The sequence below is a fragment of the Calypte anna genome, chromosome 1, assembly GCF_003957555.1.
Source record: "Calypte anna isolate BGI_N300 chromosome 1, bCalAnn1_v1.p, whole genome shotgun sequence".
Classification (NCBI taxonomy): domain Eukaryota; kingdom Metazoa; phylum Chordata; class Aves; order Apodiformes; family Trochilidae; genus Calypte; species Calypte anna.
Genome location: NC_044244.1, coordinates 88,136,748 through 88,157,125, shown reverse-complemented (window position 1 = coordinate 88,157,125; position 20,378 = coordinate 88,136,748). Strand labels below are relative to the sequence as shown.

Below are 20,378 nucleotides of genomic sequence, written 5' to 3'. Positions count from 1 at the left end.
GAGATGAGGGCTGCTGCTGCTACAGTTCCCTCTGTCAAAGTCTGGCAAACCCAAGATGACTTGTCCACTCTCATGCCTTAACCCCAGCTGACAACTAAAGCACCAGGCAGTCACTTGCTCGTTCCCTCCTTTGTGAGATGGCAGTGAGAATAAGAAAAGTAAATGTGGTAAAAACCCACGGGTTGACATTGCAGACATTTTGAAATGTAAAGTAAAAGCTGCGTCACAAGCAAACCAAACCAAGAGATTGATCTGTTAGTTTCGATCAGCAGGGAGGTGTTCAGACACTTCCAGGGAAGCAGGGCTCCATCACATGCCATGACTACTTGGGAAGAAATGCCATCACTCCAAATGTCATTTCCCCTCCCACTCTTCTTCTTCCCTAGTTTGCATGCTGTCATACGGTATGGAGTATCCCTGCAGCCTATTTGGGTCATCTGTCCTGGCTGTGTCCCCTCTTCCCAACTCCTTGTCCATGCCCAGCCCCCTTGCTGGTGGGGTGGTGTGAGAAGCAGAAAAAACCTTGATTTTGTGTAAGCACTGCTTAGCAGTAACTGACACATCCCTGTGTTATCAACAGTTTTCAGCACAAATCCAAAACATAGCCACACAACAGCTCAGATGAAGAAAATTAACTCTATCCCAGCCAAAACCATCAAACCTCTCCTGCTTTTTTTGTGTAGCTCCTCCTTCTTAGCAGTGCTCTCTTCAGGGCCTGCCTCACGCATGCCATCTCTAGACCCTCAGTCCACTCCAAAGGGGTCCCTGCCTTACTCCCCCTCCAACACTTGCTTCACTGCCTCAGCTGAGGCTGCTCCCTTTGCACACCTGGACTCCGGAAGCCTCTCCAACTGCACCTGGATGTGGAAGCCTTGGTGAGCCTTTACCTGAAGACCACGACTTCTACTGGGAATTGCTGGGGGACAGAACCTCCCATCAACTATAATGCCATCCTGCACTTCCTTGAAGGGTGGAGCACATGCAAACTCTGCCCTAAGCTCTAAGGGGCTGGATTCTCCATCCTGTTTTCAGGGCAGGAGTCCTTAGCAAGGTGCCTGTCCCTCTGTTAGCGTACAGGTGTAAAACAAGGGGATACGTGGCAAGATCTCAGCACACCACTTCCAAGTGCAAGTCTTGCATCCATTTCCTGCCTCCTGTTCCAAATGATTCGACAAACCCAGCAGATCTTCCCTGGCCCTGTGTTCCTAAGGCCTTTCAGGTTGCACTTGTTACTGGACAAGAGAATGTAACTCATAACAACATCAATCTCCGTTGCAGAGAAATAGAGAAAATAGTGGGATTATTCCCTGGCCCCGAAGGAATGCCAGAGGCCCAATTCAGGGCTGCAAAAAGGACAGGGCTGCAAGAAAGACCGACTAATTACCACTAAGTCCACAGCCAAACTACAGTATTATAAATTGTAATAAATAAATAGAACTTTTTTTTTCCAAATGGCACGGTTTTGGGTCTCCTTTCACCGTGTGCATATTAAATATGATCTCACTTTGTAACTATATGGAAAAGCTATATAAGGCCTTAGAATGAAACAAAGTTTCTCCTCAGCAGTTCCCAAAGGACCTGAGTTCCACAGCAGGCACACTTAGTCATCTGAAGGTAAAGATTGATCCAACAGTTCTTTACAGTTTGTTTCTTTATTCAGTAAACATCTAGTTACAAGTTTCACAAATTAAAAAAGTGGGGGAGGTGATTGAAGAAGGGGTAATGGGGAGGGCCACAGGCTGATCCAGCTTTTGTTCTGCTCCTCCCTTCTCTAATGCACACCTCCTTCTGCTTCTCCATAGCTGCACCGAAAAGCAGGAAGGGAACAGAAGCCTCTGTCCTGGTGAGGGGACCAGTACAGCGTTCTAGCAGAATTCCCTCATACTTCTTTCAGAGGGGACTAAACACAAACTTCAAAACCAGCCCAACCCAGCACAGAAAGAGTGGAAAGGATGGAAGAGGCAAGGCAGCAGCTCTTTATGCCCACCACTACTGGCAGAAAGAACAGAACCAAGGGAGAGCAAAAAGGGAATGGGCAATTAACGCGTTCCTTGCACATCAGTGAGATTCCCCACACCCCACTGTAGCACCCAAATGGGGCAAAAAACAGCAATGCAGAAGATTAGTTGCTTTGTTTCAATTCTTGAGTGGGAGGGAGGTTAATACTAAATTTGAGGAGGGTCCAAGTGGTGCTTTGAATGGGCTTCAGAGTTTCACTGTCTGTACCTGGGAGGAAGGGAAATAGAGAACATAAAGAGTAAGTCATGATTAGAAAGCATCACAGAAGACAGATAAAGACATGTTTAAACCTGATATATAGACACCAAAAATAAAAAAAAAGGAAAAAGGTCCCTTTTCAGGAATTAGATCACACCCTAGTGAACCCTATTCAAAACACAGGAGAGCAGACACCAGCACTTACTTGTATTTTGAACTGCACTGACAGCAAATGGTGCCCAAGTTCTATACAATGACAGTATAAAAACACTGCAGATTGCAATCCCACATCATTTCATACCATTTCAACCATCACTTAAGGCTGACACTAGGCTTTTTTATTGATGACAAAGCTAACTTAAACACCTTCCCATTCAGAACAGTATTTCCTCTGAACTCAAATCAGTAATTCCTCTGAACTCCCTCCTCTCTACATTAAATGAGAAAACCCATTTCCAACCAACACTTCAAAATAACGTAAGACTGAGACAATGAAAATAAAAGTCGAAGGGCTGGGAAGCAACCGTGCAGTGGGAGACAAGGAGAAAAAAATCTTGCTGAGACTTACAAGAGCGTGTAGGTAGATTTGGGGGTGGCCAGGCCGCACCCCCCACAAGGTCTGCTCTGGGTTCACCAGTCATACCGACGGGACTGTCTGGAGGGAGAATCCTCGGGGCCCTGGATCGCAAGACGAGTCCCTTCAGCCCGGCGGCCGCTGCCGCCTTCGTGGCGCCGGTACTCCAGCCCCCGCTGCGGCCGGAAGCGGGACGTCTCTCGCCTCCACTCGTCATCAAACGCTGCTGCATCACCTATGCAAGGAGAGAACCAGCTCAGAGAGGGAGGAGGGGGGGGAGCAGCACCTGGGTTTGCTGCTGGGAGGGAGGCACGGGCAAGTACTCACTTTCATCCATGTTGATGTAGTCCTGCCTCTCCTCCTGGTCACCCGTGCGATGGTTCCGGGAACGCTGCATGATGTGGGCCCGCTCTCTGATGTGGTGTCCGATTGACATTTGTTCCAAGCCGCTGTCCGAGTCCCTTACAGTCCGTCTAGTCTCACGGATCTGGGGGCAGATTCCCACTTTATTCATTTCCCCAGCCCTGCAACGCACTCGGATTCCTGCCTGCAGGATCTCAGTCATGTTGCACCGTCACCACTCCCGGGACGCCAGATGCAACATAATGAAGAGGTAAACGGACTCCCAGCACTTCCCATCCCCTCCCTGTGGCCCTCAGCATGGTTCTGTGAGTCACAACCTGCTCCCTGAATGGCAACTAACTCCAAAGCAGAAGTGCTGTGGGTGGCCAGCACTGAGCCACCTAATGAAACCCATCCACCCACAGCAAAACCAGCAGCCTCACGCAGGGAAGACACAGTGCAACCTCCTCCTTACCCCGCCAGGTGCTGAACGCATCTCTGAGGTCTCCTGATAGACTTTGGGCCCATCACCAAGGTTGGAATAGGAGATGACAGTCGAGGAGGTAAATGTCTGGCAGTTAGCACCACTTGTCATATGCTCCTGCAAGACAAAATGGGGAACAGCATAAAGCAATGGGAGGAAAGAGGAGATGGCAGATAGTTCTCTCTCCAATGAAGCAGGAAGAAATTACAGCAGGAAGAACATAAACCCCATGGGTCCATCTTTCTGGAGAATACATCTTCCTGTTACATTAATTCTTGTTTCTTGCTGAACAAGTCTACCCCCACACTTCCTCTCCCATCTCTCCTCCCTGCACTCAGCAGGTAGACCTCAGGAACACGCTTTCTGTCACTCCATCCCGGTCAGCACATAAATGTGACACAACTTCTGCCACACTGGCTGCTTGAGCAGAGGCCAAACCAAAGAAGCACAGTAAGATGGGAAACATCAGGTGGGATGGCAGGAGCACCTACAGTACTTCCCTTGATATAGAATGGCTTATGGAGGGTTCTTACCATGTTTCCAATCATGTCATTCATCATCCCAAACATATCTATAAAGCCACCTGTCTGATAAAAAAAGAACACAACAATAATCAGTTTGGGAAGACATGGGATGAAAGAATAACAAACTATTTGCAAGGGACAAAAAACTGCTTCCTAAAAAGAAAAGCCTTGTTTATTCCCCTTTCCTTCAGAAGTGCCAAAAAAAACCCTCACCAGGATTTCAGACTGCTCTTCTCACTATTCTCTCAGGTTGCACTGCCCAAATGTTCGGACTCTCCAGGTTCTAGACACAGCAAAGGCTGTTCTTTTAGTTTGTGTCTGACTCCAAATGCACTTGGGTTACTGGGTCCAGGCACTTGGCAAAGCTAAGAGATGAAAGCTCAGGTATGCACTTAGAGTGATCTTAAACGTAAGACAGTCATCCTCTTAATTTAACCCACAAGGAAGTTTCCATTGATTGTATTCTTTCTAACATAAGAACAAGTTTTCTTATTTTCCCTACAAACTTTTTAATCTTGTAAACCTAAAGGCTGCAGTAACACACTGGGCCAGCAGGTCTCACAGGTTAATTGCGCAATATGTAAACAAAATTGCTACGACAATTTAAACCTGCTGATTTTTTTGTTTCCTCGAGTAGCCTTTTGTTCTCATTTAAAGCAGTGCAATACTCACACACACTGTTATTATCCTTTGAAGTCTATCTGTTTGTATTCTTATTAATCCTTCTCTGAGCTACAATTCTGGGACACTTCATCTCTTTCTCTGAGGCAACCCTGCAGAGCGAGGCAGCTACAGTTGTTGGATCTGGAATAACCTATTTCCACAGTATTATTTTAGTGCATGACAGAGGTCAGCATGCTCCAAGCATGGTGCTCTCACATACACAGTCATTCTTATTCCAAACCTGTTCACCTGAAGTACTCGTTTGGCTTTTCCATTAGCCACCACTGCACAGGAGTTTCAATCACCACCTCTGCCTAATGACGGCCAAGTCTTTTCCTCATGTTGTCACAGCTCCTCCATTACATCCAAACACATCCACAGCTTCTTTTCAGACAAATGAGGTTATTAAGAGACTATCTGCTCTTCTCTGATATTAAGTGTCCCAATTCCTATGAAATATTGGGCTATAACAGCTTTAGGGCTCTTTTCTGGTCAAGGTGCAAATACAACATCACCATATAAACAGAGCTCATATCTCTCTTCTAAACCAGTTCAAGATATGAGGGGACAGTTCAAAGATATGAGGGGACAGAAGGGAAAGGCCCTAAGTCATGCAGCAACTCAGTGAGACAGGTCTAGCAGAAACCAGCTGCCTCCAGTTTCAGTTCGATGCACTATTCCATATGCCATGTGCTATAAATCTAGAGAGCACTGGACTCTCCACACCTTCCCACCCTCTCTGCTAGTTGGATGGATGGTCCTGCTCTCAGATGGCTACATTTTAGCACCAGTTGTAGACAGTGCTGATGAATCTCAGTATGGAGCCATTATTTGGGAAACCTCAAAAAAAGAGAGAACTTACCATGCCGAGCATCCCAAAGGGTGAAACAGCTCCTGCCTGCCAGGACAACAGAAAAACAGAACACAGAATGACCTTGCAACAGCCAGTCACTAGGTTCTCCTCAGAACACCCTCATTCTTCTTGGAAGCAGAACTGTGAACACTCAGATTTAACAAACAGTTCGGAAAGCACCCCACAGACTCACAGTGGTTCAAACCATACCATCCCTAACAAACCAGACAGGCAATGCTCCTACATTCCTCTCAGTGATACTGATTTATGTCCTTGAGAAACAACACATATTTCTTCCCTTCCTCCCACATTCAGCCTAGAACACAGCTGCATTCAATGTACTAATGCACATGGAGCAAAGAAAAGGACATCACTCTAGAGATTAATTCTGCACCCACCACTCATACGAAGGCAAGGGGCATGCCCAGCCCAGCAACAGAGGCAGGCAGAAGCTAACGAGGCAGTTTAACAAATCCTATCCTGTACTCAGGCCCTGTTACCTGCATCCTACGTCCAGGCTGGCGAGCCCCAGGTGCAGTCCCATCAGTGATGCCAAGGAGTGGGCCGAACCCAAAACTTCCAGAGAGCATGCGGTTCATGTGCTGCCGGTGCATTGCAAACGGGTCCCTTTCAGAAAGGTTGAGAGAACAATGGTGACGAAGGAATGACAGAAGACAAACCCCTGCTTAATCCACCCACTATGAGTTTGAGTTTCTCTTATGTAACTGTGTATTCCTTTCAAAGCTGAGAATCCAGAATCCCAAGAACTCAGTGCTGCTTACAGTGATTCCTGGGGCTGGAAGGGACCTCTGAATCCCATCTTTCTTCTTGTAACAGTAGGGTTACCACAGAACCCTCGCAGGCACCAACTGATGTCTGTTCAAAAATTGTTTGGAATTCTGCTCCCTCTAACGCTTTAGGGCCAGGCATGGCCATGCCCATTCCAGAACCTTACTGCTCTAGCAGATGAAAGCCACCTCTCATACCACCATCATTTCATATTCATTTCCTCTTGTGCCATCAAAACCCTTAACACTAACAGCTCTGTGAAACAATCAAACCACTTTAGAAGAGCAATTTTGCATTCTGCAGGGTGGTTCACAAAGACCCTCATGGCTGCAAAGAGAAAATTATGCTTAACAGTACCAGGGAGTGTGCCTTCCTTAACATTGTTCTCTCACCCCTTCACATACTTGTGCACAAACACACTCAAATGCTAGACTGAAACCTCCAGAACAGAATGTATGGCCTGACACTGTGTGACATCCTTCCACCCCAAGTCATCTTCATCTGCTGATTTTCCTACAATATTATGTGGTACACCTGCTAAGAGATTAAGACCACAGACAGCTTTTTGCAGATTTGAGAAGAAAATAGAATAACTGGGCTGCCTAAACTGGCTTTCCTTTTTTTCCTTCTTCTGCAGCTTCCATTTTAAGGGCTGTCACATTCACACGTGCTGGAGGAGCAAGGAGATAAAAAGGAGAATACAGACAGTCACAGAAAGAAGTGGCCACAGGTTAAAAAAAAACAACATCTGGGAACACCAAAGCACTTCCTCATGCATCTTATAGTCTGCATTTATCCCTCTGAGTCTGATTAATCTCAACAGCATATAATATCCCTGAGCTCACAAAAGTACCTGCTACAAACCCATACTTTTCTGTCTCTACTGGAAATACTTCACATAGTAAAAGCCAGACTCATACCTGCCACATCAATGAGAACACAGTCACTCTGTGACTAACTGGGACATCAAGGCCTCCTGTTCTGCTAATTTGTTTAGAGTTGATAAAATTTTTGCCTATTATCAATTTCACAAGCAAAATCCAGACTTCATTCTGCTAAAGAAATTAATACCAACCATTTATAGTAGTGCTGTGCTTAACATAATCAAATTTTTACCATAATACAGTGTATTCCTCATCTGTTTTGGCAAAGTCTGCCAGCTTACTTTCACTGCCAAAATTTATCAATTGTATCCAATTTCTGTGAACCGAAGCAAAAACATTCAGTAAAAGGAATCCCAGGGGGAAATCTTCAGACCTTTGTTAGATTTCAAGACTTGTATTTCAAAACTATTTGCTGTCTCCTCTAACGACTAACCAACTCCTTTAGCAGTGTTCTCTAGCTCTGTTAATGACTTCCTGTGCTGAACTGCAACAAACACTGGACAGGAGATTTCATCTATCTGAATTGGAATCCTACTTTGCATGAGAAAAAAACAAAACCCCAACACAAAGAAAAAGATGAGGGATTCCAGCCCCTTTCCTCTTCAGACAGGCGCAATGCCTTTTGGCCTAGTTTATTTAATTAAGCTTTCCTCCAAACCCATGGCCTATTACAGAAACCAGACCAAGCTGAACCAGGTTATTCCCTGTGCAGCCCCTGAAGGGAACGTTCGTATTTTTCTCCTGACAGCTTCTGCGCTGCGGTATTTCCCTTGGACTCGATGATCTTAAAGGTCTTTTCCAGACGAAACGATTGCGTGATTCTAAGGCCCGCCTGTTCGGACGCGGGGGTAGCGCACACCTGCCCCCCCCCCCTTTCCCTCCCCCCACCCCAGCCCCCGAGGATGCCCTGTGCCGCAGCACCCCCCCTCCGGAGCAGGATGCCGAGCTGGACTCACATGGCAAACATGGGGTCCTCCGGCTCGCCATCCCTCATCAGCCGGAACATGCTGCTTCCCTCGGTCGGGGTGGCCTCTGCGGAAGGAAGAAGGGGGGGTGGGGGTGGGTGAGCGCAGCCGAGGCGGAAGGCGGGGTGGGGACGAGCGGCGGAACCGGCCCTCCCCACCCCGCGACTCCTGCACCGCCCCCATCCTGGACCGGCGACGGCAGCAGCGCTCCCTCACCGCGCCCTAGGCCGCGATACCGCCCCTCCATCCCCCCCCGCACTCCGCGGCCATCCCGGCCCCAGGCCCCGGCCCAGCGCCCTCCGCCGCGCCCCCTCCCCTGCCTGCAGGTGGCTGCGGAGCGGCGGGCGCAACCCTTCCCCTCCCGCGGCACCAGGACTCTCCTCACGCCTCCGCTGCCATCCCGGCCCGGCACCTCACTCGCCCCTCCGCCCCTCCCGCCCCAGACGGATCGCACCGCGCATGCACCACCGGGCGCCGAGGGAATGGGGGACCCGCCCCTCGCCTCTCTCCCAGCGCGCGCTCAGCCGGCGGGGCTGCTCGGTACAGCGCCCCCTAGCGGCGGGCGTCCCCCGCGGGCAGGAGCGGCGCCCCCACTCCTCACTGGAGCTCGCACCCCCGGCGCAGCCCCGCGCCCCCGTACAGCCCTGCGCAGCCAGCGAGACGCCTGTGGGCCGGCTGGGCAAAGGGCTCACCCGCGGGAGGACGCCCCGGGCCTGAGGGGTCATAGGCCGAACGCGGTACGGCGGCTTCCTTAGCCCGCCTTACCGTCTGAGAGGCCTCGGCCCGGCAGCGGCGGGCACCGGAGCGGCGGGTCTTGCCAACGCCAGCCGGCCCGGCGCACGGCAGCGCCTGGCGGGTCCGGGAGCGAGCGGCAGCTGGCAGCAAGTGAAAACATGTCCAGACACAAGGAGCCATTGTTCCCGGGGCAGAGGCGATGCTGGTCAGGCACCGGGGTGTTGCTTGCCTCCCACCTCGGTAAGAGGGGCAGCTGGCAGGCCTGGCGAGTGCTCGATGGATCGGGACGAGAAGGAGTGAGCTGATGGGTGCCTCTGCCACGCTCACCAGCCAGGTGAGCCCACCACCAAGGAGGGTGGCACCTGGCAGCTCACCCTAAGGATAACCCCGGCAGTGGCTGGGTACATTAGTTCACTGCTGGAATCCACAGTGAGGCTGGAGCCACGGCAGGGATCAGCTCCTACCCCGGGCCTTCTGCACAGTACGGGCAGGGTATGCACACCCGGGCTCTGCCGGGCAGAAATGGAGAGGCTGCTCTGTGAGCCAGGCTGTGGGCCTGGGCAGCCACCAGGAGCTACAGATGGAGTACAGGTACTTGGTGAGTGCACCCACAGCAGTGGCAGGGAAACTCCACCATACAAGTCCGTGAGGTGTCACCATCCCTGGGGAAGGCTGGTTGTTGCCCTCATCTACTGCGAGCGCTGCTGGATTAGAAGGAAGAGCTCAGACTGACTCAGATACCTTTCAGCTAGGGCGGGCTTCTTCAATTGTGTGTACAGTGTGGTTGAGAGATGGAGTGGCAGGAGATATCTCCTTGGATTCCTTAGTCAGACGGGAAAATAACCCAGTAGTGTGCTGTATGTGGTGGAGCGCACAGGCAACACTTCTTGCTACAGAGGGTCTCAAAACTTGTTGTCCAGAAAGGACAGAAGACTTCTCACTGAGGGCTCATGCCTATACTGTTCAGGTGTCCCCCATTTTATCCACTGCATCCTTCAGAGGCTGAAACTATTGTCCACAGCATGAAAGTTGTGGAGAGCACAGTGGTGCAGAGCTGTGAGGTAAAGACAGATGCTACGGGCAGAGCATGAGCTAAACAGTGACAGACCCCTGGGCAGTGCTTGTTATGGAGGCTGCTCATAGGCAAGCTGCTGAAACAGACTCCTGTCACCAGCTCAGAGTTGATCTGTGAGCCCTGAAGATCACACAGAGCCTCTGCTAATACTGCCTCTGCCTCTGTGCTGCTGCTTCTGCAACCCTGAATCATCCTTCACAGACCTTCAGTCAGAACAGCCATTCCTGTTTGGTGTGTTTTCCTTTTGCTCTCGGGTTGTCCTGATGTTTGATTAGTCTATGGAGTTGACCTCAAGTTGCAGGATTCAAAGGCAGGTAGAAGAGCTTCTTAGGAAGGAATGTAAGCAGTTTTTTTATTTTATTATGGTTGTATTTTTTTCCCCTGATCTGGGATAAAATGACTTGCTGTCTCCCCCAGATACCAGTGGTCCTCCCACTCCTGGAATGTCCCAGAGATCGTAGGAGCCCCTCAGTTTTTTCCAAATACTAAGTCAGGCATTGCTGCCTTCCAAAAAGAGAGACAGGGAAGGGATAGAACAGAGTTTAGAACAAAAATTGCTTTGCAGATCCTTTTTTTCTGACCCTAATGTTGCTTCTCTGCAAGGGGTCTGCTACCCAAAGGAACCTATGTTACCAAAGATGACATTACCAGTGGTATTACCATTTCAGCAAATCTTGCTTGCAAAAAGTGCTGATGGCAAATGCTGGGTGATATCCTGGCAAGAAGAATTGGAAATGCAACCTTTTTCTGAAACATGGACAAGCCCACAGTTCTGAGGAATGCAGAAGCTGTTATTTGTAGGAGAGAGTTTCTTACAGTCCTCACCACATGGATGGCTACTTGCTAGGCTAGAATAACAAAGCATATGGTGGTGTGAATGAAAAGCAAGACTCCCCTCTTGCTCCTGTCGCATTCTCTATTTAGGCTGCCTCTCTTTTAACTACATCTCTCCTTTTCCTTTCTTTTTTTCAGGCGGACAAGGTTAAGCCTGAAGTGGTGGAGGATGGGGGGAGAGGGTGGGGTAAGCAGGAACGCTGCAGGCAGCCGGGAGGAGGCGAGGGAAGGGCAAAGTAGAAGAGGGATGAATGGCGCTGCTACCCTCAGCTCCACCTCTTCTGGCTGCCAGGCAGCCTCCTCCCAGCAGCCCATCGCCCTGGGCAGCACAGCCAACCAAAGGGGCAGCCACAGCAGAAGCAATTTAAAAGCAAAGAGAGTATCACGTGGTGAAGATAAATAAACAGTACGCTGAAAAACTGTGCCTTGTTACCTGCTGCTTCCAGGGATCCATCATGTTGGCCATGAAGACAGAAACAGCTTTTTAATGCGTCCAAATGTTCCAGGGCCCCAGTGGATGCCTGTAAGACAAAGAAATCCTCGTTATCTGAAGTCAGACCTACCCACAGCCGTTTCCTCATTGGTTCCTTTCTTCTGTGCCTCTTACGTAATCCTCACACAACAGCTAAGTCAGACCTCAGATGAAGGGCACCCTGAGTGAAGGACAGCTCTGATTTGATCCTCAAACCTGACAATTCGTATTTGGGATGCTACAGCCAGCTTGTGGTGTCTGCAGATTCTGAGGCGTGGCAGTGATTACTTTCAGAATATTTTGCTCATGTTAAGAATGTGTCTGTTGCACTGTGAGAACCACGACCTCCGTCTGTGCTGTGTGAGCAAAGAGAAGTGCACAAAAATCACGATTCAAAACCTCCCTTCCCTTTCCAGTCTTCTGACAGGCTTTGCCACTCCTCATCACTCCTTTCTACTCCTCTTGCTTCCTCTTCTTGTGTCACCTACCCCACTTCCCACCCCTCTGCAGTGCTTATTTAAACGTATTGCCTCTCAGGAAGCCATCTCCCAGAGTTGGCCAGTGGTTGAATTCTTTTATATTTTCTCTTGAATTCAGCATATAGCATCGTGTAAGAAGAGCAAAACCGATCATCTGCCGGGATTTGTAATGGGCACAGGATAGAATTAAATCCATAAGTGCATTCCAGCACATTCCCTCCACACACTGAGACTTTGCTAGCTTCACTTGAAGCCAAAGAGCAGATTTATTTTTATTTTTTTTTTATTTTTTGTTTTTCTTTTTTTTTTCTGAATTTATGTAAATGCTAAGAAAAGTTAATACAAATACACAACCTTCTGCTCGTCTGTTGTTCAGCAAACAGTGTGGAAGACTTCTGGAACCACTTATGATTTAGCTTGCAAATAAAATTCTTGAAATACCCAGTATTGTGTTTTGCTTTTGCTCAGAAAGTGGCTCACAGTTAGTCCAGCCTTCAACACAAGCAACTAAGTCCCTGCTCCTGCGCCCCCAGAACAGCATGCAGTGAACAAGACTATCAAGGTATTAAAACAAAACACATAAATATATGCTTCTTAAGTGCGTGCACCCTGCATATGCTGGAAGCAGAAAAATATGTAACACATATGAAAGACCAGACACACATTCAAGCACATGCTCACATATGAAGATACATGCAAGTTTAACACATGCATCAGTAGATGAGTACTGTACTTTATATGCTCCCAAAAGTAAATGGATGTAACCAAGTATCACCAGTGTACAGCACATACTGCATCTAAACACATGCACACACCTGCATCAACACAAAGCAAAAATAGTGTACAGCACAAAAATTGCAACTTATTGTACAGAGAAAATTGCATTCATATTGTTCTATGGACTGCAGACAGACAGGTATATTCTCTATGTTCCCAAACACTGGTGTATCACGTAACTTCTGCACCTCTCTTTTTTAGGGATGTAAGACTCCACAAAGGATGGCATATATTCTGCTGAGATGGTGAAGCAATTTGAGGCAAAGACAGCAGAACTAACTGAAAAAGGACTGGCATCTTTGGACCACACAATCAGCATACTCACATTTGCAACAAAAGGAATAACACAGATGGGAGAGGGGAGCAGAAAAGAGCTGCGAATCGATCTGGTAGACAAAATGCAGAGGGGCACAAAGGAGATGGAGGAGCAGGAGACACAGGGAAGAGTTAGCTGACACAGTTAAGGGATGCCCTCAGGGTGTGAGTGGAGCAGCTGAACACTAGAAACTGAGGGAATCTCACCATCAGGATCTGAATAGCAAGAAGAGCTGGAATGCAGAAGCCAGCATGTCACAAGCGTGAAGAAGAGCTCCACATCATATTTAGGGGAAAAGCATACTTGATGGAGGCATTCAGAGTGAAAGGGACACATGGAAAATGAAGGGGAAATGCAAGATTAATTTTGTACATAGTTTAAAGGATGTCATAAGGACCATGTGAAGAACACAGCCAAGAACACAGGTAAGAGGCAGAAGTTGAGAAGCAACAGATGAGGTAAAAAATGCACAGAGGACATTGCAGAAACAGTGAAAGGGAAAGTGTGAGGCTGCATGCTGCAAGTGCTAAGGCAAAGGAACAGACCACAGTTGGCACTGTTTGTAGAGGTGACCAAGTGGCCCCATCCTACATGTTGCTGGAAACACGCTTCCCTTACACAAACAACTCTTCACCTATTTGCATTTGTGCTGCCTGTGTCACCATTGCGTTTTGGGCATAGCAGCATCACTGTATATAATCCTTGCTTTCTCTCCTCTAGGAGGCTGTGTCAAGGCCTGCTTGTGCATTAATAGGAAAATGTCTCTGCCAAGGGACGCATGTTGGTGTATTTTTACATTTTCAGTAGCCAAGAGTGTAAAGGAAAGGATGAAAAATCTGGACTGATTAACTGAACCAGCAGAGCCATGAGCCATGTATCCCCTGACAAACCGAAGGAGAGAAGAGCAATATCTAGTGACTTTGTAATTATTTTTTTTGGTACCTATTTTTGCGTATAACTCCAGAAATTAAGATTTTTTTCTTGCAGAGGAGAGGGATGAAGGAGGGGCACTTGAACCAAATCAGGACTTGAATGATGATAGCAGCTAGGCCTGACAAGTTGGCCAGAGGGGCTTTATGGAACAGAAAGAAAATAAAATGTATGCATGCATTTTTATGGCTTGTTATTTTGGTATTAGTCTAGTTCTGTGTGTCTGGGTTATATCACAATTAATTTAATTGGGGCAGGCACTATGCAGTGTGTGTAGCTAGGAAGAACATACGTTAGTCAGATCATCTGAGAGAAGCAGCTGTCGCTGCAGAGGAGGTGACAAGGTGGGGACCTCTTACTTCCTTGTCACACAGATTATATTATATTGTATTCAATCTCTTTCATACTTTCTTTCAGGAGATACTGTATACACTGCCTTCCCAGTCTACAAGTAACAATTGCTTTTTCTATCTAAAGCTCGAATTGAAACACTGATTAAACTCAAGAGCACCAGTTCTAAACCCTAGGTTTGTATAGAGACTGTTTGTACCAGAAGGACTTGCATGTCTGAACACATTCTCCAACCAGATGGATTAATAACCTTGCCTTGTACCTGTGAGAATGGCTGTGTGGATCCATATGTATTGTTGAGCATGCTTAGTTTTGTACGTAGGCTTGCAAACGCGTGCAGATTGCTGTGCGTGCCTGTAACCAAGAAAGGGACAGACAGTATAAATCTTCTGGGAAAGGGAATTTAGTCATCCCAGTCTGCTCAAGCTGACAAACAACAGTCTGAAGCGCAGCTACAAGAACACCTGTTCAGATAGCAACAAACCCCTGCAGCTGCGAGACACAGCCTGCCGTTCCGCATAAAGGACCTTCGCTAAAAGCAGACTCGGAGCTGCGCGCTGATCCCTCCCTCCCACCAGCGTGCCCGGAGACACGGCCAGTGCCTCGGCTGCGACGCGGCAGCAGGGGTCAGTGTTGCACGACGTTCGCCGCCCGACCCCCGCTGCCGGGGCGGGAGGCCGGGCTGGCAGCGGGCGGCTGCCGCTCTCCCCGGCGAGGAGCATCAGCGGGGCACCGCCACTGCCTCGGGCAGCCGCAGAATTTGTGGGGCATGTGGGTTAAGGGAGGGAAGACTCGATCCGGCTCCAACGCCCGCCGTCTACCCGTCCAGCACACGGGGCTGAGGCCATCGAGGGCTCCCCAGGCTTCAGCGCCGAGCGCCCTCAGAAGCCAGCGTCCGGCCACTTCCGAACAGGGCCCTCTCGTCTCCAGCCGCCCCGGCCGCCTACCAGGACCCCTTCCCTCATCCATTGGGCGGGGGTCCGATCCCAGCGATGCCCCAACACACCGCGGAGATCCCCCCACGCCAGTGGTCCCTCGCGCGCCTTCCCTGGCGACCCACGTGCCGGCGGCCCCTCCCTCTCCGCTGCAGCAGCCCCTCCGCCCCGCCCGCCAGCCTCTCCGAGGCAGCCAATGGGAAGCCTGTTGCTAGGCAGACGCTCATTTGAATAACCCATCAGGCGCCCACCTCTTGGACCCTCCTAATATGGGGAATCGGGAGGCGCTCGCTGCCCTCCCCCCTTCTTCCCCCCCTTCCCCTGCCAGCTGCCTCGCCGGGCCCCGCCTCTCTCCCTCCGCTGCCGACAGAGCGCGGGAAAAGCAGCCTCGCTCCTGCCGTGCGGGGGCCTAGCGCCGGGCGGAGGGGCGGGGCAGGGCGGAGCGGGCTGGGGAGAGGCAGCCCCGCCGCCCGGAGCGTTACTGGCGGGCGGGAGGGCGGGCAAATGGAGTGGAAAATTCCAAGCAGGAGGCTGTGAGAGTACAGCCGCCGCCAGCGCTGCCCTCCGATACAGCCCTGCGGCACAGCTCCTCACCCACCCGTTTTCTCCAGAAGGGGCGGATAGGCTGTACGATCGGCACCCTCCACTACCACCATCCCCCCGAGCCGTGTTGCAGGGATGGCGGGCAATGGGCTTAGCTCTCCCCACCCCGGGCAGTGCCTGGTGTAGCGGCTCGGGTCGGAGAACCAAACAGGGCTTTGGTGCGTCGTGCCCCCGCCTGGCCTCGACGGGCCGTAGGGGGAGGCAGGGGCTGCGCTGTGCCACCGGCCGTCTGCCAGCCTCGGGTAGCGAGCGGAGCGCACATTGTTCTAGCGGCCCCGTTCCCCGCGGCGCGGCCCGTCCCTCTCCCCTCCCTCCTCCGCCTCCCGTCCCTCTCCCCTCCCTCCTCAGGTCCCTCCTTCCCTCGTCACCGGGCAGTGTATAAATCCCCTTCGCCGGCGTCTCCCCCCACCGCGGGAGACCCTGGTACTTTGGCCCCCGGGCCGGGAGCCAGCCACCGCCTCCGGATCGCTGGGACTTTGCGCTCCCGCCGCTCACCCCCCCTCCTCTCTGCCCCCGACCCTCTCCCCGCGGGGTTCCCTCGGACAGTTCCCACCGGCTGCTTTCCCTCCGCTACCCGGGGCCAGGATGTCGGAAAAACGCGTCGAGGAGGCGCCGGCGGAGCTTACCGCTAAGGTGAGACACCCCCAGCCCCGCCGCACCGCTCCCAACGGCGCGGGATGCGGGGGAAACGGGGGAACGGGGGGGAAGAAGGGGGGGGGGGGGGGAGAGGGGCAGGGCCGGGGAAGGGTGGGGACCGACCCCCTCCGCTTCACCGGGGCCGCCCGAGGTACCCGGCCAGCGGGGGGCGCGCGCGGCGGCCTCGCGCCGCCCGGCCAATGGGGGGCGGGGGCGGGGCGGGGGGGGGCGGGGGGGGGGGGGGGTGCGTAGAGCTCCGGGCGCCCCCCGCCCCGCCCCGTTCCCGCCCCCCCATTGGCCGGGCGGTGCGCGCGCTGCGTTCGGCCCGGGGGCGGCGCGGGGGTGGGGGAAAGGCGCTGTGAGGGGGGAGCCGTTAGGGGACGGTTACGAACGGTGGCGGCGGGAAGGGCTTAAAGTTGTGTGGACATAAAGAGGGGGGGGGCACGTTCTTTCCCACCCACCCGCCCCCCTCCAACCCTGTCGCTGGGGGACGGCCGGAAACGCCTCGATGCGACCGACGAGGCTTTTAAGAAAAACAAAAAAAGCCAGAAAAAACACCAAAAAAAAAAAAAAAAAAAAAGCGCATTAAACTCTTCCGTACTTCTGTTTTCCACATGTGCGTTGTCCAAAAGTAGCTGTGACGCGTTCGCGCTGCTTTTTCTTTTGTCAGGAGAGGGCAGATTTGCCGCCTTACGGGTTTTCTCTCCTCAGCCGTATACCGCATCTCTTTCAAGCCCTCTTTGTTTCAGCATCCCAGTCTTATATTCTTACTGCTGACTGCCTGAATGTTTTTTCTCGTCTCGTGCGTAGGAAATGAAGGAAAAGAAGGAAAAACTTGAGGAGAAAACAGTCCACAAAGAAAAGAAGAAGGAAATAGTAGAGGTGAGGTCCTTCTGGGGGATAGATTTAGAGGCTTCGGGGAGGGTTTTGTAGGGGGTGATTAGTCTGGCTCTCTGCAGGTAATGAATATGAAGAGAACATGGGAGATTAAGACAGAGGACAGGACCACAGAAGCTCATAAGGAAATGAAGAGCAAGCTATAGAATAAATGTGGAGAATGAACCTTGATTTAATTAGTATAGCCGACATGGCCCAGCGTGATGAAGAAAGGGTCCAGAAAGGGAGTGGGCACAGGGGCAAGGAGGAGTTAGGAGGGAGGCAGCAAACAGAGAAGTGGCCTTGCTCCTGCTGCAGTGTCCCGAGGGTGCATGAGGAGTATAAGCTGAAGAAGGTGGAGGAGGAACAGTGAGGAATTGCACATTGTTGGAGGACAGAAGGGATGTGGAAGCAGATGTACTACAAGCATAGCCTGTAACCAGAGAGATGTTCTCATTGTTGGAATGGGATGGCAGCAGTTTGTTGGGATGGCAGCTTGTGAAGTCAAGGTGTTTTATATTGGTGGGCAAGGCCTGGTGGGAGGTTTGGTTTTGGTGGGGAAGGCTGACAGGAGGTTTTCCGCTGGGATGGTGGGAATGACTGCCTGAATAACAGTGTAGAGGTCACTCACTTGAACATCCGAGGCTGGAGTCTGAATCGGATGGAGCTGTGGAGATTGTTCTTGCATTCGCAGGAAAAAGCTCATGGGGATGTCAGCCTGATACCAGTTTCTGCTCTGACCAATTTGTTTCACTCAGGATGAGGAAAATGGAGCTGAAGAAGATGAGGAAGAGAATCCTGATGATGTGGATGAAGAAGAAGGTGGTGATGAGGATGAAGGTAGGAATAATTGGTACAGGGAGAATAGGAGGAAATAGGCTGTGGGGGAATGCAAGATCAGGGAGGGAAATTCTTCCTCTGAGCCCTCTGACTGTGAAATTACATTCCCTTAAGTGCCACTTCAATTAACCGGTGATTTCCTTTCTTGCTTGTGCTTAGAAGGAGATGAGAATGGGCAAGAGCAGGATGGTCATGCAGAAAAACGATCTGCAGAGGAGGAAGAGGTGAGTGATTGTGAAAAGTAATGTCAGTGAGAAGGTACTAGGTTACCTGCTGTGTGCTCATCAAATCCACGTAGGTGCCATTGCTGAGCTTCTCAAATTGGCTTTGGGTCTTATTGTGATTTCAGCAGCAAAATCTGCTGAAAGCAAATCTGATTTGGCAGGAGGATGATAAACCTCTGTATACTCCTTGTGGGCCCAGGTCCCTCCAGTAGCAGTCACCATGCTGAGTGGTTGAGAGCCAAGGTGCTTGAGACTGTGCTGGGCTGTGGCCTCTTAGACACCTGGGCTTCAGGCCAGAAGATGGACTTGTAAGGGCAGATCTCAGGGTCTGTTTGAAGTGATGTGAGTCTGGGCTTATTATACTTCTCTAAAGTAACAGGCTCCTTGCAAATGGACAAATGGAGCTGTCCACTTCTTAACCATGGCAGCAGTCAACCGAGCAGTTGTGTCAGGCACTCAGAGATCCTTCAAAACAGGAAGGGATTTAGGGTGGGCCGAACAGAGATTTCCATATGGAGGAAAGAACAGCAGTAAGAATTGTAGAGAAATGGTGTGCTTTGGTGGGGTGACTGCTAGAGGGTAACTCCTTTTTTTTTTTTTTTTTTTTTTTTCCCCTCTCTATGACCTACTTAGGATGAAGTGGATCCAAAGAGACAGAAGACAGAAAATGGGTCTTCAGCTTGAGTCTTCCCCTCCCATCTCCTCTGTTCCGTCCATCTCTTCTCCTCCATTCCAGCCTGTGCTTATGCTGTCCCATCCGCCTCTGGCTTCACACAGTCTCAGATGAGGAAAGATTAGAAATACTCTCAAATGGGGAGGACTGCAGTTTCCTTCTCACCTGAAGATCTAGCCCGTCTGTGGCACTCTGCAGCTGAAATTATTCCAGTCCCACACATCCTTTCAGCTGTGCCCCTTTTACAAATTATCCTCTTCCCTCAAGAATTTTGTTGTTTCCTGAGGCCCAGTACGTAACCTTGCCAGGCCCCCATGCCAGGCTTTTCATCTGGCAGCCACCTCTCCTTCCCTTTTCACTTCCCCTCCTTTTCTTGTCACTAGTATGACAGAGATTCTCGACAGCTTCTGCTCCCCAGACCTGCTGTCACGTGTCCTCCCTGAGTCCAGGAGGCTGCAGGCACAGATCTCATGGTGCATTTTCCAGTCCTAGGCCTCCTCTCATCTGCTTCCCCCTTGAACCCTGAGAAACAAAGAAAAAGAATGTTACAAGCAAATAATGGTTCTATTAAACCACACGCAGAGACAGAATTTACTTTAAGCTTTTTTTGGTTTTTTTTCAAGTTTACATGACAGCAAGCTGGCCCTCGTGAATTTTTCAGAAGATAAGTGTTGTTTTTATATATGAATTTCATCTGAACTGCCTATTTTTTTAATTTGAAGGCTTTTTTAAAACAAATCAAGAAACAATTTGGGACCAAACTTTGATTTCCATTTTTTCCCTTCAGATTTTCTTGTGACCATTTTTTGTAAATTGAAGGCAATATTGCCACAGCATTTTCTATGGCACAGACATCACGAGGATGATCGATATAAATATATATATTGTTTTCAACTAGCACTGTAAATAAAAGCGTTTAAAAATATTTCAAACACCTTGTGTGGATGGTTGTGCCTGTATGTCTTGGGCTGTGTTCTGATTGGATCAGTAGACGTTGGTTTGAAAGATGGGGGGGCTTGACCAGCAGTGGAGAGAAAGGGGAACTCTTAAATCTGACAAAAGACCTGTGTTAATCACACAAATGGCCACCGCATGCTGGAGACCACCAGAACGTGCCAGTGCTGCTACTGCCCACTTGGGTGCATGAAGGTTGGATAAAGCTCTAGGGCTACTGTGAAGCCGCCAGAACCACAGCTGGGTCTCAGAACCAGGCAGCAGAGGTTTGGGAAGGGGGCCCAAGTGCTGCTCTAGCTGTACAGTGTCCTGCTTGGCTGCAGGCCTGACCCACCCAGCCACAGCAGCAGGGGTGTGATTTGGGAGGTAGGAG

At 50.4% G+C, this 20,378-nt stretch overlaps 2 protein-coding genes across 4 annotated transcripts; one reads left to right on the top strand and one right to left on the bottom strand.

Annotated features, from left to right (window-relative positions):
* Window positions 1-1,633: 1,633 nt before the first annotated feature.
* MLF2 (myeloid leukemia factor 2) lies at window positions 1,634-16,512 on the bottom strand. 3 transcript variants are annotated; one of them, XM_030444310.1, is made up of 11 exons: window positions 16,429-16,512; window positions 14,527-14,618; window positions 11,373-11,460; window positions 8,287-8,362; window positions 6,158-6,284; window positions 5,667-5,702; window positions 4,151-4,204; window positions 3,609-3,734; window positions 3,119-3,278; window positions 2,786-3,026; window positions 1,634-2,226 (listed from the first exon to the last, which is right to left on the bottom strand). In XM_030444310.1, exons 2-10 carry the CDS (start codon window positions 14,566-14,568, stop codon window positions 2,848-2,850), a joined length of 888 nt encoding a protein of 295 aa, XP_030300170.1. In that variant the 5' UTR covers window positions 14,569-14,618; window positions 16,429-16,512; the 3' UTR covers window positions 1,634-2,226; window positions 2,786-2,847. The 3 variants fall into 3 exon arrangements, with proteins under 3 accessions (XP_030300170.1, XP_030300180.1, XP_030300184.1); XM_030444320.1 differs by lacking the exons at window positions 11,373-11,460; window positions 14,527-14,618; window positions 16,429-16,512 and adding an exon at window positions 9,061-9,154; XM_030444324.1 differs by lacking the exons at window positions 11,373-11,460; window positions 14,527-14,618; window positions 16,429-16,512 and adding an exon at window positions 8,616-8,760.
* PTMS (parathymosin) lies at window positions 15,846-19,983 on the top strand. Its single transcript, XM_030444331.1, has 5 exons — window positions 15,846-16,435; window positions 17,249-17,320; window positions 18,073-18,154; window positions 18,314-18,378; window positions 19,012-19,983. Exons 1-5 carry the CDS (start codon window positions 16,388-16,390, stop codon window positions 19,060-19,062), a joined length of 318 nt encoding a protein of 105 aa, XP_030300191.1. The 5' UTR covers window positions 15,846-16,387; the 3' UTR covers window positions 19,063-19,983.
* Window positions 19,984-20,378: the final 395 nt, after the last annotated feature.